Below are 25,637 nucleotides of genomic sequence, written 5' to 3'. Positions count from 1 at the left end.
AACGCCCCAAACTGAATGTTTTGAAACAAGCTTGTAATGGCCTCAACCAAACAGCTGCTGCCTTATTTACCAGCTTCCCCGTTAACTCCCCTCAGTGGCTCCGTCTGTGAGCGGCTGTATTCACACTCGAGCAGACTGACACAGGAATGCTGATGGCGCAGGGGCAGCTGCAGGGGGGTGCTCTGCCCTCCGTCTGCCATTTTATTTTTCAGAGATAAAACAATTTTCTCCAGAAACAAACAAACAAAGAAACATTTCAAAGTTCAGGGAAGCCAAGCGGGGACTCCTCTCCTTCAAGGAGACCATAAGGCTCAGGGGCCCTGATCCTGGCCGGGTGAAACCGCTGCAAGTATTATCCCGAGGAGGCTGTCGCTCATCACTCACAGCCTCGGCTTCTGTCAGCCCCGCCCGAGAACCCTCCACCCATCCCCAGCCCCTCTGACACCACTTATCCATCCCCACGGCTACTGACCCCTTCGGCCCTACCCCCAGGCAGTCCCCTCCCCTCCTAAATTACAAACCCTCCCTGCCACTTCAAGCCAACGGCCCCTTTCCCATTCCACGCCGTTGGCCCGCATCAGCACCGTGATTGCAGCCCTCCACGCTGGGGGCTCTGCTCCACCCCGTCATCTCCAGCTGCAGCCACTCAAGTCCGCAGCTGCTGGTTTCTCATCCCAGCCCGGCCCGCTGCTGGGGCTCCAGCCCCAGTCCCCAGCAGCGCTCCCCCCCCCCCCCGCCATCGCTCTCACCCACCACCCATCGGGCTCAGAGCCGGAGCAGACGTTGGCCGCTGTGCTGCCTCTCACAAGCGGGCGGAGCCCGAGTCGTAGCTGCTAATGAAGCGCTCCAGCTCTCGCAGGCAGTAGCCCCCGACCTGCCGCAGGTTGGCCCGCAGCGCAGAGCCCATCGCCGCCTCCATGGAGGGCTCCTTCTGCAGCAGCATGGCGGCCACCACAGCGAAGGCCAGGCTGGACTGCTGGTAGGACTGCAGGGAGGGGAGAAGGGGAGCTTGTCAGACGAGGCGGTAGGCAGGCAAGTCCCTAAACTCAACCTGGGTGCCTGAGATTCCCCCCTGAGGCCCGATGGGCAGCCCCGTGAAAATGATCAGAGCTACCCTACGACTCAGGCCAGTGGCACCCCCTAGGGCTGGGGCAATAATTAGTGCTTTCGTTGATCCCTGCTGCTGTCATGACACACCTCTGCTGGGCGGCCCGAGGACCTCTCCCCGCTTCTGTTTGGAGGGTCCCTCCCTCCGCCCAGGACATTTGCTACCACCAGAGCCTTGCAAGGGGTCAGGCTCTGAAGCCTCAGCCGCAGGGGCAGACAGATGGGCCAGCCAGCCAATCACCAGGGAGTGTTAAGACAACAGGGCCAGCCCTCAGACTGCCCCCAGCTCCTGGCAGTTTAATCCACTCCCCAGTGGAGTGTGAATCCAGGAGGAAGAATATTTTTCGCATGCCGTGATGGCCACAGGCACAAGAAAACAAAGCAAGGAGGAGGACGGGGGTAGGAGTGAGGTTGCTTTGACTTCCTGGCACCAAACTCACTCATCCTGAACTGCTCAGGGCTGGCAGTGGGGTTTTGCCTCCAACCTCATTCTTCCCAACCCAGGATCACGCTGGTTATTCATGGATAGCAGACACATGAAGGTCTGAGACGCTCCCCCACCCCAAACCTATTGCACCTGCTTTGAAGCCCTCACTGCAGCTGTTGCAAGGGATTTGGGGCAAGCCATGCAGATGGCGGAGGTGGTTCGGGAGGGGAAGGGAAACCTAGATCCTGCACACATCAAGAGCCTCAATGCATCTAGGTCCTACCCTGCTCCTGGGTGAGCAAGAGGGGACAGTTAGAACTTACCAGCTCAATTTCTTCCTTTCTGGCCAGTATGGCAGCAGAACGAAGGTACTCCATGGTCTCCAATGGGGCAGCCAGAGCAGAGCAGGCCTGGTAAGGATAACCTGCGTCCTCCTGATGAGCGGCCAGCTGCTCCTGCGTTGATTTCAGACAGGGTGAGGGAAGGAGGTTAATCTGCTCGGGGGGAAGACAGGGTTGGGCGTTTGCAGGTACATGAGTGAAGAGGGCTACTGACAAATCGTCCCAAAGTCAAATCCAATAGTCATGAGTGGAGAAGCCAGGGATAAACTCTTCCCCCTTACCGCTTGCCGAAAGTGGGAGCATTAGAGGATGGCTGCAGAATATTTTAAAGCATTTTTCTGAGCTTTACGCCACCTGCCCCAGCTTCCTGTCTGGGTAGCAAGGGGCAGTTTCCCTTTAAAAAAAGAACAGGGGATGCCAGAGATGGGCACCAGTCCAGATCAGCTGCGATGCAAAATCGCTACAGTCGGATCGCTGTTCTTGTCCCTTGCGTGAAGGGAGGTTGTGATAAATGAAGCGGGAGGCAGCTCCCTTTTATGGACACCCAGCCAGCCAGTTAGCTATAAAATCCCTCTTAGTAGCTGTTCTCTACTTGCTTTACCTGTAAAGGGTTAAAAAGTCCACAGGTAAAAGGAAGGGAGTGGGCTCCTAACCAATTCCCTTTGTCTGGTCTGTTGTTCTTTGGAGAGAGGGGACAGAGCAGAGACAGGGCTGTAAAAAGCTTTTTGTCAGGTATGGAAATCATAGGATCATACCTAAAATCTACTCATGAATCAGAAAATGTCTAGAAAGACACAATTAAGTTTATTTCTGTTTATTTCTTATTGGCTTGTGGACTCCTCCGTGCTAACCCCAAATGCTTTTGTTTGGCTTGTAACCTTGAAGCTGGACCTCAAGAAGGTTATTCTTGATGTTTAATTTTTATAAGTGGGTTTTTAAATCTAGCAAAAGCCTAAGTTCCAGATGTATTTTCATTCTTTTTGTTTTTAATAAAATTTACCTTTTTTAAGAACAGGATTGGATTTTTGGTGTCCTAAGAGGTTTGTGCACATGTTGTTTAATTAGCTGGGGGAAGCAGCTAATTTCCTTTGTTTTCTTTCTCAGCTCTTCCCCGGAGGCGGGGGGGGGGGGGGGAAGGGCTTGAGGGTACCCCCACAGGAAGGAATTCCCAAGTGCGCCTTCCCGGGCTCCAAGGGGTTTTGCATTTGGGTGGTGGCAGCATCTACCCATCCAAGGTCAGAGAGAAGCTGTAACCTTGGGAGTTTAATACAAGCCTGGAGTGGCCAGTATTAATTTTTAAAATCCTGGCAGGCCCCCACCTTCTGCACTCGAAGTGCCAGAGTGGGGAATCAGCCTTGACAGAGGTCGACGGCTCTCAGCCCAGTTCACAGTGGGCAGGCACCCCTGGCAAAAAAGCCACCACCACTGGCAGCCCTAGCAGAGCTGCCAAGAAATTAATGGCTCACGGGGGATGCTTCCCAGAATCTACTGCCTTGGCACTTGCTTTGAAGCACCCATGCAAAGGATTCTGGGGGTGTTTTAGGAAACAAAAGTGGGCTGGACAAGAACTTAATCCCTCCCAGGCCTAAGGTGCCAACCTGGGAGAATGGGGGCAAACAGGTCAGTTCATACCAGCTCAGTTTCTTTCTTTCCCACTGGAGGCAGCTCCTCTGTGATCTCAGACCAGACTGGAGGTAAAGTAGCTAGAGCAGAGACAGCCTGGCTGAGAAGATCCGGGGCCTTCAGGTTGTCTTCCAGCTGGAGCTGTGGAGATTATAGAGGGGGCGAGGGAGGTTATGCCATTCCAGAGCATGGGGGCTGTGGGTTTGCCAATGCATGGAGTGAAACGGCGGCAGCGAAGACACTGACAAATCAAAGCCAAAAGACTGGATGGGCCATGGAAACGTTCCCCAGAACCCTTCAGGTGGGTTCGTCTTCTTGCCTCCACTGATGCACGGTTGGGATAGTGCAGAGGATTCTGGGGACTACAAGCATCAGTTCCACAGGATGGGGCAGGCAAATGGAAGCAGATAATGTGTGGGAAGAGGGCAGCAAACCCCACCTTATCCTAAGGCCCCAGAGCATCTGATCCAAGGTGAAGGAGAAGGGTCAGTTCATACCAGCTCAGCATCTTCTGTTCTGATAGGATAAAGCTCCTCTGTAGTTTCAGGTGGGGCTGGTGGCTCAGCAGCTAGATCAGAGCCGGCCTGGCTGGGACGGTCTGTGGCTTCGTGGCTGGTTTCCAACTGGACCTGTGGAGTTTTCAGATGGAGGGAGGAACAGTTAGATTGTCCCAAGGGAGGGCGGGGCTGTGCGTGCATGAACGAAACAGGAGCACCAGAAGCTCCAACAGTGCAATCAAACTTTGCAGCTTCAGAGGCGATTCTGCAGGAATAAAATCCCTCTGTTGTCTCACAGCAACTGGGAGACTACTGTAATAGCAATCCCTAGCGCTTAGCTAGTGCTTTTCATCCCTAGAGCTCATAGTACTTGACAAAGGAGGTCAGTGTCATGAGTCCCATTTTACAGACAGGGAAACTGAGGCACGGGGAGGGGAAGTGACTCGCCCAAGGTCACCCCGCAGGCCAGTGGCAGAGCTGGGAACAGATTCCAGATCTCCTGAGTCCCAGTCCAGTGTTCTAACCATTAGACAAGACTGCCTCCTGTTCCACACCATGGAACACATGAAACACACTTGTGACCCACGCGCCCTTTTATCCATTCGCTACGTTAGCAGAGGAGGCAGACTCCTATCTCAGCAGCCTTGCACCTCGACGTCACCAGCGATGGAACAGTGCGACTGCTGCTGCTGGACAAATGCCCACATCGCATTCCCCATCATCAACTCTTGGCTGCACTTAGCTGCCTCCTGGACTGCCTTGGCGGAGTCCAAAGGACTGAATGGACCATGCAGCTGCTACCCACAAACTTTTGCGCCGGTCGTCTTGGAAACTCCTTTGACGCGCTACTGCAGCCGGTGCCAAGGATTATGGGGGGTGTTTGGGAATTAACGGCAATCCATTGTCAATCAATGCCAGGTGGGCACAAGGAAGGGACTTCAATCGCATCTCTCAACACGTCTAGCCTCGGGGAAGAGCTGAAAGTGGGGGACGGATTAGCTCATACCGTCTCTATTTCTTCCTCCGGGAGACAAAGATCCCCCGGAGTGTCAGCCAGGATTGAGTCAGTCGCCAGAGTGCAGCCAGCCTGGCTGTGATTGTCTGCAGCCTCCAGACTGGCCCCCAGCTGGACCTGGAGAGATTTCAGATGGATGAGGACTGTCCCAGGGCAGGATGGGTGGGGGCAGGACTGAACAGTAGCCCTGGAAATGGTGACAGTCAATCAGACCAAGGAGCTCTGTGGTGCTAGAGGAGATTCAGCAACCAGAGAAGCCCGGAATAAAATCTGCCCCCATCCCATTACTCTCTGCAATGGGGAGTGTTGCAGAGACACACACAGAACATTCTCTGTGTACAATTTCCAGCTTGCTGCTGCACTGGGAATTCAGGCTCCCCCTGAAAATCAGCCTATTGATGCAGAGTCATCTGGTGGTCTGCGTGAAGTGAGTTCGGTGGGTCTCAGCCCGAACTGCCCCCAGACAGTTGCCCACGCCACAAAAAGCTGCCATCATAATTAGCCTCCTTTACAGCCAGTCTTAGCAAAGTGTCCAAAGATTAAAGGGGAAGACGCTCCCCAGAATCCTTCACACTGGCTACTTTGACACCCTCCTTGCTGCACTGCTACAGACATCACTAAAGATGCTGGGGTGCTTATGAGATCCAAAGGGGAGCCCTGCACAAGTCAAGGTGGGAGAGTGAAAGGAAGCGGTGCATAGGGACAAGGAGAACCAAATTCCATTCTGTCCTCCTTAGACTGCAAACGCCTTTGGGCAGCAAGTGTCCCTTTGTTACAGGTACATACAGCGCCTAGCGCAAGGGGGCTATTGCACTGCTCTAGGGCACCAACACATCTGCTCCAAGCAGAGTGAGAAGAGCTGGGTTAGTTCCTACCAGCTCAGTTCCTTCCGTTCTCATGGGATGAAGATCCTCTGTGGTTTCAGGTGAAGCTGGGGGTTCTGTATCCAGTGCAGAGCCGGCCTGGCTGGAAGGGTCTGTGGCTGTCTGGCTAGCTTCCGACTGGACCTACAGAGGTTTCAGATGGGATGAGGGAAGGAGATTAGACAACCAGAGGAGGACAGCAAACGGGTGAGCTTGCGTTCCCTCTGCCCAGGCTACAGCTTCACGCCACGATGTTGGCCATGAGGCTGCCAGTGCAGCACCTTTCACCAGCACTTAATTCACACCCTCGCTACGGCAGAACAATCACCAGCCTGTACCTGGGCCTAAGAAAGGGGAAACGAATCTCCCCCTAGCAGGCTTCTGTACCTGAGGTTCACTCAGCATCTCCAAGAACTCGACTGAGCCCTCAACAAGGAGATGAAAGGGGAAACCGCACCAGGGACTTCTCAGCTGGAACAGAGGGAGGTGCAGTCAGCAGCTGCCTGCTGCAAAATGGCCCTGGTAAGGCTGCTGCTGCTTGCCTTTGCCAAATATAGAGGGCCCATCCCAGCAAGGCATGCTGGGAAAAAGAATTTCCCATAAGACGGTGACCTTGCTCTAAGAGAGTGAGTAGGCATCAAAAAGTCGCTAGGGAAAGGGGCTGTGCCGGTTATCTTCTCCTATGGCCCCACCTTAGATTGGACGCTCTTTGGGCAGGGACAATACCCGCCTCTCTCCCCATACCCTGTAGCACCCGAGTTTCACACAAATCCCCCTACACCCAAGGGACTTAGGACACAACCTCGTCCTTGGGACCCATCCATTGGCCAGGAAACCCAGCCCGTTCCCGCCCCGCCGCCCTTGACCTGGGGTGGTTTGGGTTCTTCCACTGGAGCTGCGGAGTCTTTCTTGGATTTTCCAGGCTTCTTGGGCGCTGCTGTTTTCGCTTTCTCTGTTTTAGACGAAACACTTTTCTTTCTACTCGACTGGAGGAAGGAAAAAGAGCAGAGGCTGGAATCTCTCTTTCTCTTATGTCTTCCTATGGCCCTCCATTACTGCTCTATCTTAGCCCCTCAGATTCTTTATTGTGTTTATCCTTGCCACACCTCTGTGAGGCCGGGCTAAACACAGAGTGACTATGTGACTTACCTTACCTTACAGGTCACACAGCGACACTGTGGCAGAGCAGGAATTGAACCCACGTCTCTGAAATCCAAGGCTCAGGCCCTAACCCCTGGGCCAGCCTTCCCCTCCTTGGCTAGCAGCCTGCAGGCTTTTCTAGCTGTGGTTGGGGATTCCAGTGAGACTTTGGGCATCTCCCTTCCCCTCCCTGGCCCATGGACCGTCCTCGGCTGAAAGACAATGGGTGAGACTTCCCAAAGCCGCCTCCAGGGGTTGGCTACCCAGTCCATATTCGATTGCCGCAGGAACCAGACATCCCAATCCCTCAGTCAGCTTTGGAAACACCAGTCCGTCTTTCCAGGCTGCAGTTCACCGGGGGCAGCCAGGCCCTAGCTTTGTGGGGCTTACTGCTCTGGGGAATGCCCACCACGACCAACTCCACAGCAGCTAAGGGCCAAGTTCTCCGCTCGGTTACGTTGAGGCAGCCCCATTGACTGTGACATGCTCGTGTAAGGGGGGGGGGGGAGGATTTGGTCACGCATGGGGGGCGCCCACCCTGTGTCTACTCGGTGGGTCCCCACGGGCAGTCACCCTTCAGGGCTAGCCAAGCAGCGCAAGCAGGAACCCCAGCCACAAGCGGGTTGGGTATAAGACCAATTCCTCCTCACCGGCCCCTCTGCCCCCTGCCTGGCTGGGGCGCGGAGAAGCATGAGGGGCTGGACTCCAGAACCCGGCTCATCCCCTCCGCCGCCCTCCTGGCGGGAAGCAGAGAGATGCCGCTCTCCTCTTACCGCCGAGCGTCTCTCTGGGGAGCGGGAGGCCGACGACCTGGACAACTTGAACTCTTCTGCAAAGAGACCAACAGGGACAGAATGAGGCAGACAGAACGAGGGGGCAGCAGGGATGCTGGGCCTATGGGGGCTGGGCCACGTTCCTCCTCCTGAGTGAGGGGCAGGAGCTCTGGTTTTAACACTGCCCTCCAGTCCCAGCCCCATGCTGGGTGGAGAAAAATCAGATGGGTCCTCCTGGGCCGCTCCTCAGCCCAGGCAGATTCTGCCACCCAGCCTCTCCTATGGGCTTCAGTCTTCCTCCTTCCACCTCTGAATCCTTCTCCTAACAGAGCCACGTGCTGACAGTCAGCTGTGCCCCATACCGCCCTGCTTGCCGCTCTTCCTGGGACCCCTGCGATCGATCCCCGGGGATCCAGACCCTGCTCCCCAGGCCAGAGACACCTCCGTGGCAGGCAGAACTGGCAGGACTTTCTCACTCAGTGCTGAGACCCTGGAATGCAGCTCGGGATGGGGCATTGCCACCCAGGGGCTGTTTCCGGGGCTAAGGAGCCCATATGGTGTATGGCCTAGGCCCCCCAAGGGACTGACCTCTGGAGGAGCAAGACTGAAAGCGGTGGTAGTGAGGGTCGAATTTCCCCCGGTAGCCGCCTCGGAAAGGGCCGCGGTGATGCTTCCAGCCGCGGCCACGATACTTCCTGGGGAAGAAGCCTCGCTCCCTGCGGAAGGAACAGGTGGCCCTGTGAGTAGCTTCTCTCATTCTAGTCAAAAGAAAGTGTTAGCCCTGGAGGCTCCATCCGGGGCTCCAGACAAAGGGCAGAGCCAGGTCCCCACTGGTATTTAGATCCCACCCTGGCGCTCCAACCTCCAGGGCTGGCCGGCTGCTTTTACCTTTCCCCAGGCCGGCACGCCCATTTCCTCCTTCCCCTGGTATCTACCCCCCTGGCAACCCCACCCGTGTCCTTCCCCTTCTCCCTCCAGATGAGATTATCCCCCTTAGAGTGGTGCTGCCTGGACAGTCACAGCTGAAAAGTGGCAGCAGTGGGAACAGCCCAGCCAGAGATGAGCCTGGGAGCAGTGGGCTATCCTGGGATCACTTGACTTGAGTGCAGATTGTGGGTCACGCCAGCACTGCAGGGTGATTGGATGTGCTCTTTGGGCAACCCTCGCCTGGGATCTGGCCCACTCAGCGAACCTCTCTGTAGGCCCCCCTTGGAATTTCAGAGCCTTGGCCCCAGGCAATAGGCCCATCCCCGCCAGCCAAAGCACCCTGCTCCCGCCAACACCCACATGCGTCCCCTGCCGACACCTGCCTGTCCCAGGAGTTGCCATGTTCCTCCCTTGATATTGACTTCAGGCAGTGCTGGTTAGGTGGCGTGGCCTGAGAAAAGGGAGACTTGTTACACAGGTTGTGGAGATGGCGGGGTAACTCTGGGTGCTTTGCAGAAGCTCAACAAGGCAGAGCAAGGGGAGACCTGCTCGCTCACTCCGCCTCCCTGAGCAAGGAACAGAGCCCAGGCGTCCTGGTTCCCAGTCACCTGATCTAAACACCAGGCAACGCTCCGCTCCCAAGGTCTGGGGATAGAACCCAGGTGTCCTGGTTCCCAGTCCCCTGCTTTATATAGAGTTGACCATGCTACTTCTCTGGAAGGGACTCTTCTGAAATTTGACGACGCAGAACAGCAGCAGTGCAGTATAAGAGGGGCGGGGGGTGCGCACACACTGGGGACACGTTTGCTCAGCTCCAGTCCCTCAGCAAAGAGCCCTCAGGACATGGATGTACATGGGTCATGCTCCAGGGGTAAGTGCAGGGAACTAGGAGCCGGGGGGCAAGGCAGATCCAAGTGGCAGACGGACAGATCTGCAGGCTCGGACTTGCCAGATTCACCAACGTACAGCGTGCCCCATGAGAGACTGTATACAGTGATAAAGAAATCAGCTCCAATAGGTCTCCTGCAGAACATGACAGAGGACAGACTACATGGCGTTTCTCCCCGAGTTTGCAGGGTGGGAGCAGAACATCCCTCTGGTTTGTCCAGCACAGGAAGGCTCCGTTCACTTGGGATCCCCAGCACTGTAACCAGCCCTGCAGAGATTATACTAGTGTTATCCTTTGCCTGCCCCCCAACACCAGTCTGACCGCTGCCCACCTCTCACTGTCTGCATGGGCACAATGGTGCCCTGCGCACCAAAGCTCAACCCCAACCCCACTTACCAGGTGCCACCCATCCCTGAAGCCTTCCTCGTGCCACCCGGGTTGGTTCTCCCACCTGGCTGGCTGCGGATGGTCCTGGGGTGCCCAGCACCCACCGTTGTCACCCCCGTAAAAGTCAGCGGGATAGGGTTCAATATCTCGGGAAAAGGGCTGCAAAGACACAACACGTGGGGTGAGGGCAGTCCTGAGTGAGATATGCGGGGATGCATGACCTGCCCTTGTGTCACAGGGACAGAGAGATCTCATTCGCAAAGATTGCCAGACTGGATCAGACCTGGGAGGGGGGCCATCTACTCCAGCATCCCGTCTCCATCAATGACCAGCACCAGCTGGTTCAGAGGAAGGTGCAAGAACCCCTGCAGTGAACACTATGGAATAGCTGGCCCAAAAGGGAATTTTCCGCCTGACCCCATCAGTTAGTGGCTGTCTCCTACCCTGAAGCCTGAGGATTTGTAGCGTTTACATGATATTTTTATCCTATGAACTACAACTGTGGAAGCTCTCACTGTCCCTATAAAGGTCTCATCCTATTGGAAATCCTACAGAGCTTTTGCCCTCAGTATGATACCTTGTGGCAATGAGTTACACAGGTTAATTTATACACCCGGACTAAACAGTGTTTCCTTTTAGGAGCTTTCAGTTTCCTTCCAAGGTCATTGGCTGTCTTCTTGTTCTTGGACCGGGTGGGAAGGTCAGCAGGCACCCCCCCGCCCGAATCTCCCCCATTCATTATTTTACAACCCACTCTCAGGGGTTCCCTCCTTGTTAAATCACAGAGGGAAGGTGGGCAGGGGTGGTTTCCCAAGGAGCTCCCAGGGCTGTCAGCTGGAGGAGTGCTATTTCACAGATGGTGTAGCGAGTTGCCAAAGGTCCCACAGCGAGTCAGTGGTAGAATCAGGAACAGAACCCAGGTGTCCTGACGCCCAGGCCCCTGCTCTAAACTCCAGACCAGAATGTGGAGTGAACTGTACGAAACCGGATGGCTTGGGACGGCAGTACTAAGAGGAACACCGTCAGTGGGGGCAGGGGTCTCGGGTCCAGATATAAGCCTCCGGCCCTTTCCCTCCCAGACAGGTGGCAATCGTCTTCCTCTGCCCACCGCCCTTCAACTGGGGGGCATTAGCACTTCAGGCCCTATCTTCCCCTCCTGCCCCATCTTCCCCTCCTGCCCCCTTGCTTTTGCTGGGAAAGAGTCAAGCCCGCAATGATGTAACACCTTGGCCTGCTCCCAGACTTCATAGCCCTTGGGAGGCAGAGGCTGGTCAGGACTCCAACAAGAGGCAGTGCTGACCCTCAGACCCTGCCGGTGCTCCCCATTCTCTGCCCTTTGCTCCTGACCTGCCCCCCTTCCTCCGACAGTTAGTTCCTGACCCCCTTAATACTGTGGTCTCTGAATTCCTCGTTCCCTACCTCTCAGGGAGGCTCTGTTCATGGGCATCCCTCCCCCGGAGCCGTGACCAGCTCAATCAGCCAAGCAGATCTTGCGTTGGTCACTTACAGACAAACCAGGAATTCTCTCTGCTATCCACAGCCCTCGCACTCTCTGCATGCACACAACAGTGCAGCAGGGCTCAGCCTGGACCCCACTTACCGAGTGCCAACCACCCCTGAAGCCTTCCTCATGCCTCCCAGGTTGGTTCTCCCACCTGGCTGGCTGCAGATGGTCCTGGGGTGCCCAGCACCTGCCCGTGTCACCCCCGTAAAAGTCAGCGGGGCAGGGTTCGATGTCTTGGGAAAAGGGTTGCAAAGACCCAACACGTGGGGTGAGGGCAGTCCTGAGTGAGACACGTGGGGATGCACGACCTGCCTTTGTGTCACAGGGACTGAGGTCTCATTCATAGGGATTGCCAGACTGGATCAGATCTGGGACAAGGGCGGGAGGGGGCATCTACTCCAGTATCCCATCTCCGTCAAGGAGCAGCACCAGCTGCTTCAGAGGACGGTGCAAGAACCCCTGCAACGAACACTATGGAATAAGTGGCCCAAAGGGGAATTTTCTGCCTGACCCCATCAGTTAGTGGCCGTCTCCTACCCTGAAGCATGAAGGTTTGTAGCCTTTATGTGGTCTTTTTAGCCTGTGAATGTAACTGCAAATAGTCACATTATCCACATCAGTAAATGTCTATTCCCCTTTGAACCTGACTGAACTCTAGGCCCCAGGTTAATTACGGGTAGTGTAAATAAAAGGACCTGCTCCAATCAGTTTAATCAATGTCCCCTTTTTCCTGGGCGATGAAGGAAGGTGAATAGGAGCGACCCATTTACCTTCTCTCAGCCAGTCACTGTTTTGTGCCTCTCCATTGCTGCTTTAGGGCACTCAACTGTGAGGTAGGTGGGCAAACCCTGTTTGCTTGTGGTTAACTGCTGGGGAAACCGAGGCAAGAAAAGGTCGAATGACTTGCCAAGGGTCACACAGAAAGTCAGTGGCATGGCCAGGATTAGAGCCTAGGTGTCCAGCCACCCAGGCCCCTGCTAGGGCACTTGGGCTCTCTGGGAGTGAGCAGCAGGAATGGCCTGGGTGGCCTGGAACAGCAGCAGCCAGAGGGAGGCTAAGATGTTCTCCTGGGAAGCATTAGCTGGAAGGATACTGGCTGGTCCTCAGGGGGTGAATCAAGCCCCGGGCATGGAACAGCTTGGCCTGTTCCTATGGTTTGGTGGGTTTGTGACCCCTGGGAAGCAGGGCCAGATCAGGACACCTGACAGAGCCAGTCTGGACCCCCTAGCCCTCACAGGGCTCCCTCCCCGTCTTCCTGACCAGCCTAACATCCTCCCCGCCACTCAGGAAGGCTCCACTCATTTGCATGCTGGTCACAGAGCTGTGCCCAAGCAGCGATTGCTTATGCCTGCCCCAAGAATTCTCCGCGGGACATCGTCCTCACGACCCACGTCCCCTGCTCCTGCCCTAGCCCCAACTCACCTGCGGCCCACCTCCCATGCTCTGCCTGGGCACAATGCCCCCCCAGGCTCAGCCCAGACCCGCTTACCCAGTGCCACTTGTCCCTGAAGCCTTCCCCGCGTCTCCTGTGTCGGTAATCCCAGTTGGCTGCCTGCTGATGGTCCTGGGGCGCCCACCCCATGTCCTCGTCACCCCTGCGAAAGTCGGCAGGGTAGGCGGAGGGGTTGATGTCCTGAGGGCAGGGCTGCAAAGAGGATACATGTGGCGCGGGGGGAGGGCAGCGATGAGCACGACACATGGTGAGGCAGGATCTTCTCCTTTACCTCAGTGACAGCACTCTCCTTGCTGCCTCTCAGCAGGTGGACCGCGGGGGGCACAGTTACGTGGGTGGGAACGGGCACATTTTTAACCTACTCCTGGGAAACGATTCTTGAAGCAAAGGGGAGGCTGAAACACCTCTTATTCCACATGTTCTTCCCATTCCCAAAGCATCACAGCAAACGTGAGATACAAGTCAGCAACGAGCCCCCTGAATCAGCTGCAGCTTCTGATGGAGGCAGGCCAGAGCTGTTCCCAGGGCCACGACACAACGCCTGCCTGAGACTCGGAGACAATGGATTTACATCAGAGATGGAGCTTGCTCTGTAGCTCCATGGTCAGGAAAGAGGTGTGACTGGCCCCCCAAGTTCATCTCAACTGACCGTTAACTCTGGAGCCTAATGACAGGGATGTACAATATTTGACACCATCAGCCATTTCGCTGCTGGTTGTATTGGTGGAAACAAGCCAGCTATTCAGGGAGCCTGGCCAAGGACTGGGTGGAACACCACCATTTCCCTCCCCCATACACACTCTGACTCCCACTTGGAAAGCAAGGAAAGTAGACTGAGAAGGGAGAAAACCAGGCGCCTCCTGTCACTGGTGACCTTATCGTTCCGTCCATGCTTGCAACTCCCTCCTCTCCCCAGCCATGTCCAGGGCACGCTGAACCATTTGGAAATTAACTCTTTGTCCCCCGGGGAACGAGCAAACTCTGCAACGGTCCCATCTCTTCCCGCAGCACCAGGTTACACCATCTCCTCCCCTCCGAAGCCACTTACGTAGAAGAAACCATTTGGGTGCCTTCTTCCGGGGAACATCCTGTTGCTCAAGGCGAAACCCCTCCTCATTCAAGCCCTGGGAGAAAAGGGGCGGGGAGGGAAATGTTGTGAGTTCAATTGATTAACAACTGAAACCCCACATAACTCAATCAATCAATCAGCACAGACAGACCTCAGCCCTTCATAGCCCACTTGTTTATCACCGCTGAAGCGTGGCGGTTAGCTACACTGACTTCCTTTTCCATTTCGGTAACACCCCTCGCTTTGCTATTAGTACATTTCCCTGCCCTTAGGGCACGTTTTATACAAGTCAGTAGGATCGCAGACCTGTCTGCCACACCAAAGTCAGCTGCTACCAATTTTCCACGATTTCTCTCACCCCAGTTTGTTGGTAAACCGTACAGTCAATTGCTTGACCACACTTTGGCTTGTTACGAAATATACTCAAGAGAGTACATAACCAAAGTCAGTCAGATTTACAGCTCAAAGTCAGTAATAATGGAGTAGAGGTAAAAAGTTTCAATACAATACCCGTTTCCAGGAAGCAGCGTGGTTACAAAGAAGGCAGGGGTCCAAAGTTACACCCCTCAAGCTATCCTTTTTCTGTCCAACCCCTCCACAAGTAACGAGATACTGTATGCATCATCTGAGGCTAGATTTAACCAATCATCTTTCTACTTTGTTTTTCTGGTACCATGCTGTACCTGTTAGCTCTCTGTTCTGAACTCAGCCATTCTAGATACCAAGGGCGTGAAGGCATCCCCTGGGCTTGTTCCAGAGTAGAACACTCATATATCTTGTCCTTATCTTTGAGACATTCTGTTAGACTTGCAACAGAGGTCTCCCTACGGGATGGGGAATAGGCAGATATCGGACACAGTGTTGGTATATAATACTCTAAAATGCTCTTTTTTGATTACAAAACAAACCTTACTCACTCCACATTCACACCCCAAACATACTATACCAGAGTCCAAAGGTTAGAATGATCCTGATGGCCAGCCGAGATTCCCTCTGATCATAAGATTATAAGATGAGGGGAGCCAGTGAAAACCACATCTATATCCACATGGACTCTAGATCAATAAACGACTCCCATTTGTAGAAATCATAGGCAACCATTTATAGTCCATTCCATCGCGTCATCGGTTCTTTGCCTTTGTTTACTAGGCCTTCTACCCACACAATTCCAAAGACACTATCCAGGGCGGGCCGCCATGATCCAAGACGGGCCGCCATGATCCAAGACGGGCCATTTCCTCCAATTCTTATACCGTTTTATATCAGTCCAGCTGGTATTGTTTCCTTTTCTGCAGATTTTCTGTATTTTTCTCGGAACATAACAAGATTGTTTTTCCACAAATAGTTCTAATAGTCCTTGACCTTAAGTTCTTGCTTCGGTTGTCAACTTACAATGCACGTATTCATGTCAAGCACGCGTCATTCATACCAGGCCTCAATAACCTATAACATATTTCTACATAAAGATATAAATCACAATGTATATTGATATATATATGTATATCCCAACAATTCCAGGATTGGTCAGAGAGACTAACTCCCTACCCGTTACTATGGTAAAACATCCACATGTTCTGTTCCTGACAGTTTTACTATCTTCTTAAGCCGAAGTTTACTTCAGCTAATGCAAGGTGCTGTATGATACTTAGCACAAGTGGACAGGGTTATAGAAAGACAGAGGCCAATTCAGGCTGTGTAACTGCTTGAAATATATATATATAATCTAATGGCACAGAAGAACCTCAGAGTTATGAACAGCAGAGTTACGAACTGGCCAGTCAACTGCACACCTCATTTGGAACCGGAAGTACACAATCAGGCAGCAGCAGAATCATAGAATCATAGAATATCAGGGTTGGAAGGGACCCCTGAAGGTCATCTAGTCCAACCCCCTGCTCGAAGCAGGACCAATTCCCAGTTAAATCATCCCAGCCAGGGCTTTGTCAAGCCTGACCTTAAAAACCTCTAAGGAAGGAGATTCTACCACCTCCCTAGGTAACGCATTCCAGTGTTTCACCACCCTCCTAGTGAAAAAGTTTTTCCTAATATCCAATCTAAACCTCCCCCACTGCAACTTGAGACCATTACTCCTCGTTCATGACTGAACGTTCAGAGACAAGCCCCACCCTCACACAAAAAACACCCCCCACCAATACAGTACGGTACTGTGTTAAATGTAAACTACTAAACAAAATAAAGGGAAAGTTTTAAAAAAGATTTGACACGGTAAGGAGACTGTTTCTGTGCTTGCTTCATTTAAATTAAGATGGTTAAAAGCAGCATCTTTCTTCTGCATAGCAAAGTTTGAAAGCTGTATTAAGCCAATGTTCAGCTGTAAACTTTTGAAAGAAGAACCATAATGTTTTGTTCGGAGTTACGAACAATCCCCATTCCCAAGGTGTTCATAACGCTGAGGTTCTGCTGTACGTTGATATTGTTACTCCTGGGGGAATTCCGCGCCACTGCGCAATGCAGAATTTAAGGTTGTGCGTTCAGGATTTCCTTCCCCCCCCCAGAAATGGGCTGCAGTACTGCTAGCTGCCACTAGCAGGTGACACTGCTGTGGGGAGGGAGCTAGAGGGATCCTGGCAGCTGCAGTTCCCAGCATGCCTTGAGGGAAGGAGAGGGTGGCACACAGGAAACTCAGCCTGGGACTGAGCATCAGTCTGTTTCTCCTTCTGGATCCTGGGCTCTAGGGGAAAGGGAGGTGTCTGGGCAAGGGGGGGCCCTGCGGCTGGGCTCTGGAGGGAAGGGCTTGGGGGGTGAGAAACTGCCTTGTCATAGGGGTTTCTTTCACTCTCTACTCCTGGGGGAATTTTTGCGTGTGGGTCTGTATTGTTACAGACATACTTGCTGACAGCTATTTTGAAATAAATTACCAAAATAAATGAAACTGGCGTGATTATGTAGTGTTATTTTGACAAATAAAATTTGCAGAATTTTAAAATATTGTGAGCAGAATTTTTATTTTTTTGGCGCAGAATTCCCCCTGGAGTAAATTATTGTGTGTTTACTGCATATTGATATCCGTAGCCCAAACAGTACATATTGATCATGTGATATGTATTTATTAGACCAGCATATATTGGTCAACAGGGGAGTCATCCGTTATTAGGTAGGCCAGCGTCACCAGCTGATAGGGAGAGAGAGCACTACAGGGGGGTAGAGCGTGTGGGGGAGGTTGAGGTTGTATATTAGGAAACACTTTTTCACTAGGAGGGTGGTGACACACTGGAATGCGTTGCCTAGGGAGGTGGTGGAATCTCCTTCCTTTGAAGTTTTTAAGATCAGGCTTGACAAAGCCCTGGCTGGGATGATTTAGTTGGGGATTGGTCCTGCTTTGAGCAGAGGGTTGGACTAGATGACCTCCTGAGGTCCCTTCCAACCCTGATATTCTATGATTCTATGTCCCCTTCCAGGCCCTGTCTCCACAGGTTTGTAGGGGGTGGCTTTCAGCCCAGCTGGCTCAATGGAGTTGGAGGAACATGACTGAGAAGCCCCCTTACTGCTCATTGCAAGTTTACACCAGCTCAGCTCTCAGATGGTGGATGTGTGAAGCCTACATGACACTTGCCCTTAACGGAAATCCACTGCACGTGGTCAGGAACAGCTCCGGAGCACGTGTCCTAACTACCATTCCCACTACGGATGAAAAGCACTGGTGACAGGCGAACACACACCTGATACAAAGCCTACCGACACCAACTGTCCATTGACGGGGCCTTAGGGGCTTGATCCTACCACCTTCATTCACGTGAGCAGCCTTGTGAACTGGCTTGGGCAACTCTGGCAGTACAATCTATCATGCCGAGCGTCTGCAGTGAGAAATATGGAAAACACTCCCTTGCCCCCCAGCACTGGCCTTAGGAGGTCACATGTGCTGAACACTCCAAAAAACCTCCATGGGCCCAGTCTTGGACCTGCGGCACACTGCAGATTGTTCTCAGCCCTACTGAAAGTGATAAGCGCTGAGCGTACTTAGCCCCAGGAGGGGTCTGGGGCCTGTTATTTTTAGCAGCTCTCCTTCACTACACTGCCCAGGACTATCCCCTGCAATTTTAAATGAATGCCTCAGATTTAAATTTGGCCTCTGCTAGACACACAGTAAATAAAAGCTTTTATAAAAGCTATGACCAGTAGGAAGGATATTGCACACACAAAAATCCAGTGAAAGCTGTTTGAAATAGATAAACACTGTCCTGCCCTCTGCAGTCCAAAGGCTGGCCTATTAAGAGCCTGAAAGCGAAACTGACCATAAACAAAAATGAAACTGATGTCATCTATTTGCATTGTGAGAAATGGGACAGGAAAGAAAACAAACTGGATGCAATAACAAACAGCAGGGCTTGGGAGTGGGGGGTTATGGTTCTTTTCCAGCTCTGGCACTGGCTCACTCTGTCACCTCACATCCCCTCTCCGGGCCTCAGTTTCCCACCTGTAGAGTGGGCATGATGAAACTTCTGTGCCTTCACAAAGCACTTTGAGAGCAGGGGTGGGGGGGACTGGCCATTGATTTTCCCAAGACACATGCAGTACTGCTAACCCCAAATGTTCCAAAATCATGGAGTCAGGCCGCCCAAAATCATGACATTTTTAAAAAAAATAATATTTTGGGGGGTTCTTTCTATTTTCCTTCTGTTTTCTGGGCCCTCAGGATGCATTCGGGTCACAATTTCACTTATTTTTACTGTTAATGAAAACTAAGATTCCCAACTAACCATGCATCTCTGAGTGCTGGAGCTTTAAAGCAAACAGGAAATATTGCAATAAAACCACCAGAGCAGGCAACACTGTCTTGCCTCTCAAAATAGACCACTTGATTCGGGGACCAATTAACTTCAGTTTTTGAATAAGGAACTTGAAACAAGTAAAATGCCCAGGCAGGTTGAGCACAGGGACAAGGTCAGTTTTTATAAATGCCATTTTTATTTAAGATTGGTGGGGGAAGCCTTTTGTTTGAAACTTTCCCAATAAAAGTTGTGGACTTCCAAATTGTACACTTAGGGCTTGTCCACACTTGATAGTTAGCTCAGATTAAGGTAAGGTTTGGAATGAGAGCATCCACACATGGATTTTATCAGGAATAGTTTCTTGCTTTAAATTCACACGTTACCTTATACTGGATTAACTTTCATGTGTAGACAAGCCCAAACGCCCAGGAATAACACTAGAATAGCAATTCCTCAATAACTGGCTCTCTCTTGTTTCCACACAGCACCCAGCATAATCAGGGTTTCTGGGCATTACTACAAGCCAAACCCTCAGTGCTAGTCCTATCGATCTCGTCTGGCCTGCCTTTCCACAATGGTGTAATTAATAACAAAAACACCTGGCCCATATTCCAGCCCAGAAGCAAAATATGCTCTATAAACCGCGAAGCAGGGGTTCCCAAACTGTGGGCACAGTCCTGGGTGCTCTGCCATCATGGGCAGAGTATTTTTTGGGGGGGGCCCAGCAGTGACGCCAACCACGCTGTGCGTCCAGGGCAGTTTCCCCATACGGGCTGGGTAATGGCCACCACGCCCTCCAGGCTCAGACAGATGTAGGCCTTGGTGCCCACGAACCACGGGGTGCTGGTGGCCACAGTAACAGTGTAGGGCCGACATGACCCGGCCGAGTGCACACACAGCCACAAGGAGTGGAGATTCCCACACTGTGCCAACCAGGGACTGAGTGCACAGCTGGGCCCTGCAGCAGCACCCCCTCGGACACAATCCCTCCCTACATCCCGAGCTACCCCCCTCTCTGCACATAGCCCCGAGCTATCCCATCTCTGCCCCCTGAGCTACACCCCTCTCTGCACACAACCCCTGGCTACCCCCTTTCTGCACCCTGAGCTACACCCCTCTGTTAGCCGATGGCCAAGGATGTTTGGTGAGGTGCCAGCTATGCCCGTTTTATACCATCCGTGACTTTAACCGCTAGGACGCACTGTCCCTTCGCGGCGGGCAGCCCGGGCTAGGCTGACGGATGCCCCAAGGTCCTAAACACCCGTGACTTTAACTGCTAGAGCTCAGAGCTCCTTCGCAGAGGGCAGTCAGGATTGACTGACAGGCGCCCCAAGAGTTTGCCCCGTGGAGGCGGCACAACTCAACGCTAGGCTCTTAGTACTCTCACCTAATGGCCAGGCTTTAGAGCCAAAACGGCTGAGGTTCTTTAATTGTGTTGGCTGCTTTACAGTAAACCAGAGAAACAAGTCAGGCTTATGCACAAATGGTTACCAAAATTTATTAAACTAGATTCTAATCATGTGGTTACAAAATTGCTAGTGCCTACTTATTTAAATGTAGAGATGTTACACACACAAACAAGTCACAAAACTGAAGTCACAATCCCAAAGAGAGAAACCAAAGTATAGAGCTCTATTTCAAAATATGTGTACACTAAAGATAGGAGATCAGGTGTGGGTGCTTCTTACCCTCCTTGCATCTCTCGATTCCAGCGGTGCCAAGCCAGGATCGGTCACTCAATTCCGCGGAAAGACGAATAAGGGACAAGGCGTAGGGACCCTCTTATCTGCAGAAGCCTTGGGAGGCTGTCACTTATCTGACCAGCAGATAGATAGTGAAAAGCACTCAAAAATCATGGTGCTGCAGGTCCCCTACTTATACCTCTGTACTCCTTTATTCTCTTTCTCCTTTCTTATGCCAAATTGGGGCTGGTCTGTCTGGGCGACGCCAGCTCTCACAAGAGTAGTTTACACTTGCAAGGGAGAGAAACAATAAGTGTCGACTACTGGACATTCCTTTCATTAGGGTAAATATTTTCCCACCTAGGATGTTGGGGGGTGTGCATCACGCTATTTAGTAGGGGTTAAGAGCCATGTCTGTCACAGCTTCTTTGTCTGCTGGGAGCCTAATCGTTGTATATCTTCCCAGAGGCACATTGTAGGAGCACACCTGTGCTTCTCACAGCTTCAAAGGCTGTGCTGGAATTGATGTTAAGTGCCCTGTTGTTTTGGCTCCCTTGTGTTCCCAGCAATGCTGGTCTGAGGGGGGGGGGCTGGCTGTCTGGCTACACCCCCTCTGCACACAACCCCTAGCTACCCCCTGACTGCACCCTGAGCTATCCCCCGACCTGCATGCAGGCCCTAGCAACTCCCTGCCTGCATCTTGAGCTGGCTGAAAGGCTGAAAATGGAAGGGGAGATCAGCTTGAGTCTCACGAACTTATGTCCCCGGCTGGAACACCTGTGCAAGGAGAAGCGGGCACGGCCATCCCATTAAGAGGACTCCTGGTCTGCAAATTATTTTACATCTGGATTTACCCTATTTTTTCTTCTCTAATTAGTAGAGAACAGGGTTGGGTCTTTACTCACACCGCACAGAAATGTAGCTATTCCGCTTAAAAAAAATACAAAAAAAAAAAAAAAAAAATCAAAGGGCACAGTGCGGTTTTCAACAATGCGGGGCACAGGGGTGCGTGACCGAGCGTTCAGGTTTTATGCGGAAGGGTGCGCTGACCACCACATTTGGCTCTCAGCACTTGTTCCCCGTGGGGGTTTTACGAAACCCGGGCGGCTTCCGAGGTCTTGCAGCATTTCTCTGCGGGCAGCGTGCCGGGCAGGTCAGGTGTGGCAGCACACAGGTAACGGGCTCAGTGTTTATGTGCAAGGGGATGGCGTGTATGGATGGCACACTGAATGTTCACCGGTTCCCTCAAGAAGCAGCAAGGGCGGGCCACAGGCTGCACAGGTAGGCCGCGGGCGGCGGGGGAGGCTTGGGAACCCCCCTGCCAGAGAGACACGAAGGGACCCATCACCCTGCAGGAAGGGCGGCAAGGGGGCATTTTGCTAACAACAGCCAGGCAGGCAAAACACTTTACTAACCAACATTCTCGCTACCCTTTGCAAGCGGGACAGCAGTTGCTATAGGGCAAGGGGGAGGGGAGTGGAGCAGCCCCTCCCCAGATTTTTTTCATAGGTCTATAGGCTCCACTTCGACACAGGCGCCCACGCCCTTTGCAGGATGCAACACAACCAGGACGCTGACACAACTTTGCAAACCCCCCCATCCTCCCCCCACACACAATTTTTTTCTGCAATGATCCCCAAGGCTTTGCAATGCACTGAACACATCCAGAATACACTCAGGCCACTCTCTGAATCTTGCATCCTGGCTTTATTCCCCCCACCCAAAACCTCCAATTCACCCGAATTTTGGATTGGTCAAGAAATGCGGGATGGGGCCCACACAGGTCACTCACCCCAACTCCAATGCCCGTGGCTGGGCACCCGGGTACAAATCAGCTGAGCGAGAGTGGGCGGTGAGGGGCCGGGGCGGGGGGGCTACTCCAGGCCCCACAGCAAAGCAGGCGTGGGTCTAAAGCTCGACGGGAGAGACCTGACTCCCCACTGCAAGGCTAGCCTAGGGATAAAGAGCCCATCACAGGCCCTTGCTCCTGGGCAGCTGGGGGGCAGCAGCCCCCTTAGCAGCCGTGTGCCCGCGGGCCCTGGCTGCAGACGGCACAGAGCGGAGGGGGAAGCGAGAAACGCGAGTTTCCTTCCAGCGCAAGCTTCAGGAGACTTGGAGTATTTCTGACTCCCCTGCACTGAGCCTGTGGGCGGGGCTGGGGGGGACACACAGGCTGGCGGCAGCTGCTGCTGATTGCCCTTGATGGGTGGATATTTTGGTCCCACCCAGGCGCTGGCTGGTATATTAACGTCTCCGGGAAGGGAAGTGGTGCTGAGGTGTTCGGGGTTGCACTTTTGCACTTGCTGATGTGTGACACTGGAAACAACTTCCCCTGAGGCCCAAGGACCAGGGCAGCAGGCAGCTAAACTGAACTAAACCCTGAACTAAACCCTTTGAAACTTTCCTCCGGGCGTGTGGCCCTTCCGGGGTTTTAAATTCTGCAGAAAACAACATACATTTTGAGCAGGGGGTGAGACTAGATGACCTCCTGAGGTCCCTTCCAACCCTGATCTTCTATGAGTCTATGACCTCTCTCTCTACAGATCTGTATCTATGGCACCCTGGGTGTCTGCACGGCCTTTCACTTGGGCAGAAGACCTCAAAAAGCTGTGTCTTGATGCAAATATGCCAGCAATTGATGTAATGAGGAACTAAAGACCTGCTGCCCCCCTCTTCTGGTTCCTGCGTGCCTACGGGGAGTATTGCCTCGTGTTGGAACGTTGGCTTGTGAGGCTGAAGTTGTCGGTTCTGTTTTTGGCTACGACCCAAGCAGATGGGAACAGACAGGCACTTTCTATTCCAGTGTCCCAAATACAAGGGAGGGTGAGAAAGATACTTGCTTAGATGATCAGGACCCGTAAAAGACGTCTCACTGAAAAGCAATGAGGACAAACTGTACCCAACTCTGGGCAATGCAGAGAGATGGCACAGATGGCATTGCCCTAAAAAGCCACCTGCCACCAGCTCAGGAATAGACATTGCTGACACAGGGACACATGGGATGGAACCCTGACCACAGCGCGTGACTCTTTCCTGGGTGGACCAAACCGGCCTCTGACAGATACCCGAGGGGGGCTGTCCTATCCTTACACGCTGGCAACCCTTGTCTAGCTTGCCATTGAATAGAATTCACAACGCTGTGGGACCTTGGGCAAATCGTTTTGGTTCTCTGTACCTCAGTTCTCCAGCTGTAAAAGAGGGATGAAAACTGATCTGGCCTCCTGGTTCTTTTCTGCTTTACAAATAATTAAGATTGATGCGGAGGCCTGTTGGGTGAAAAGCCCAGTCCCCATCAATTACTAACCTTCACTAGTTTAAAGCTTTAATAAGAAAACATCTGGCGTGTATATCACTGCCTGAATCATGCATAAGAGAGAAGTAAAACAAACAGAGCAAGATAGGGTAATGATCAGCTACCCAGTCCTGGGCACAGGTAGGCTGTTTCTGTCATCATCAGGTCGGTGTTGGTCCAGTTGAGTGGGTGCCCTGTGTTGCTCCACATCCCTTTCTTACACACACATCCTTTATGCCGGTGCAGATTATTAAAACGAGTTTAACTATACATATTCTATTCTAAATATTGCTGGATGAGGCATGCCACATGTCCCTCGGGTTTATTAATTCAAACCTTTATTTGACCCAAAAGCATGGCCTTGTGTTTACAATTAGAAAGCAACGAATGACAGAGATACAGAAAAAGATATTGTCCAATTACCTCCTTCTGGGGCATGGGCGGGTCATGATGGATTTCTCCCACTGGTCTCCAACCACGTCCTTCCTCTCTAGCAGGTTTATGCCTTTTCCACAGTGTGACAATCCAATAAACCTTACAATACGCATCTGCATGCTACAGTTTACTTAATGTTTGCTGACCTTGCTATTTTCATGTCAGCACATCACCTTCCTCCAGACAGGCACTTTCCTGTTTTTCCCAGTACAGTGACTTTTTGGCCACTATATTTGGTGTATGAAGAAGGTACTGATTAACTTCATTTTATCTCGGCCTTTCAGCACCTTACCAAATATCACCTTTGTCCTAGCAGCGACATTTAAGCAAGCGCACACGAGGCGACACTCATGTCAAGCAAAGACCAGGCAGAGTTATTGAAGCAGTGTTGGTCCCAGGATATTAGAGAGCCAAGGTGGGTTAGGTAATATCTTTTATTGGACCAACTTCTGTTGGCGAGAGAGACGAATTTTCCTTTCCAAGACCTGAAGCAGGGCTCTGTGGAAGCTCGAAAGCTTGTCTCTTTCACCAACAAAGTTGGTGCAATAAAAACAAAGACTAGGCCAAAGTCAGTTAGCTGAGCAAGCGTATTACCCTGGCCTGTATACATGACCCAGGCTTATGATCTTTCCAACAATATATTTTCATGCACACAACATAATAACTAACCCCAAATCCTTCTAATACATTTTTACTTATCCTGGTCGTTGTAAAATTTTAACTGGTACCTGCTTGTCTATTTTAAACCATTACCACCCTCCTCGTGACTCAATCCCGCTGTCTTTTCATTGCTTTTCTGTGTTCCATTATTTCTTACCATGGTCTTATTCTTACTTATCTGCTTCTTGTGGCCTGGGAGTTTCTGGATGGCTTGTTCTGATCAGTCACTGTCGGTCTATGACCTAGCTGGTCTTACTAGGGAGATCTGCACCTGGCTAGTAAATCATCCATTTGTCTGGGTTGCTTTGCCCTATTATCTACACAGACCAAGAACCCACTGTAGATAAGACCAGACAAACCAGCTTTCTGTTTTTTACAACCTCTGAAGTTGTCTTAGCAGAGTTTTGAGAGCTGTGTCAAAAAGTCACACAAAGAAAACAGAAAATTCCCTTTCACATTTTCTGATAACACTGTTAAATAGATACTAGCTACTTTGCTAACATTATTTAATCTGCATTTATCTAACACAGTTAATTATACATTTTTTTACAGATGAAAGGCACTGAGGCAAAACACAGCTCTGGTTGCCTCAGTGTTCAAGCTGTTAGTACACTGCCATCTGCTGGCTTTGGAGAGATTAACATCCCCACATCACAGGCTGTGCTTAAACTGGCCAAACTTCCATTCATTTAAATATTATTGTTATTATTATTATTATTATTCATGTTTATTATGGAAGTGCCTGGGGATCAAACAAAGCCAGGAGCCCATTTTGTTAGGTAATGCACAAACACTGCTCACAAATGCAAGTCCCTTATGCTTT

At 52.0% G+C, this 25,637-nt stretch overlaps 1 protein-coding gene across 14 annotated transcripts; it reads right to left on the bottom strand.

The window, feature by feature from the left end:
- Positions 1-150: 150 nt before the first annotated feature.
- On the bottom strand, positions 151-25,081 carry LOC311511022 (uncharacterized protein). 14 transcript variants are annotated; one of them, XM_084611260.1, is made up of 14 exons: positions 24,989-25,081; positions 13,995-14,070; positions 12,983-13,088; positions 9,999-10,148; positions 9,093-9,164; positions 8,375-8,498; positions 7,787-7,842; positions 6,740-6,859; positions 5,886-6,017; positions 5,002-5,127; positions 3,996-4,127; positions 3,508-3,639; positions 1,858-1,989; positions 151-985 (listed from the first exon to the last, which is right to left on the bottom strand). In XM_084611260.1, the coding sequence occupies exons 2-14, from the start codon at positions 14,006-14,008 to the stop codon at positions 803-805; spliced, it is 1,479 nt and encodes a 492-aa protein (XP_084467386.1). In that variant the 5' UTR covers positions 14,009-14,070; positions 24,989-25,081; the 3' UTR covers positions 151-802. The 14 variants fall into 14 exon arrangements, with proteins under 14 accessions (XP_084467386.1, XP_084467384.1, XP_084467387.1 ...); XM_084611258.1 differs by lacking the exon at positions 24,989-25,081 and adding an exon at positions 24,143-24,248; XM_084611261.1 differs by lacking the exon at positions 24,989-25,081 and adding an exon at positions 22,220-22,486.
- Positions 25,082-25,637: the final 556 nt, after the last annotated feature.

This window comes from Lepidochelys olivacea (genome assembly GCF_965140295.1).
Source record: "Lepidochelys olivacea isolate rLepOli2 genome assembly, chromosome: 21".
NCBI lineage: Eukaryota > Metazoa > Chordata > Testudines > Cheloniidae > Lepidochelys > Lepidochelys olivacea.
Note: the sequence above shows the minus strand (reverse complement) of the source record. Positions and strands in the feature narration are given on the sequence as shown.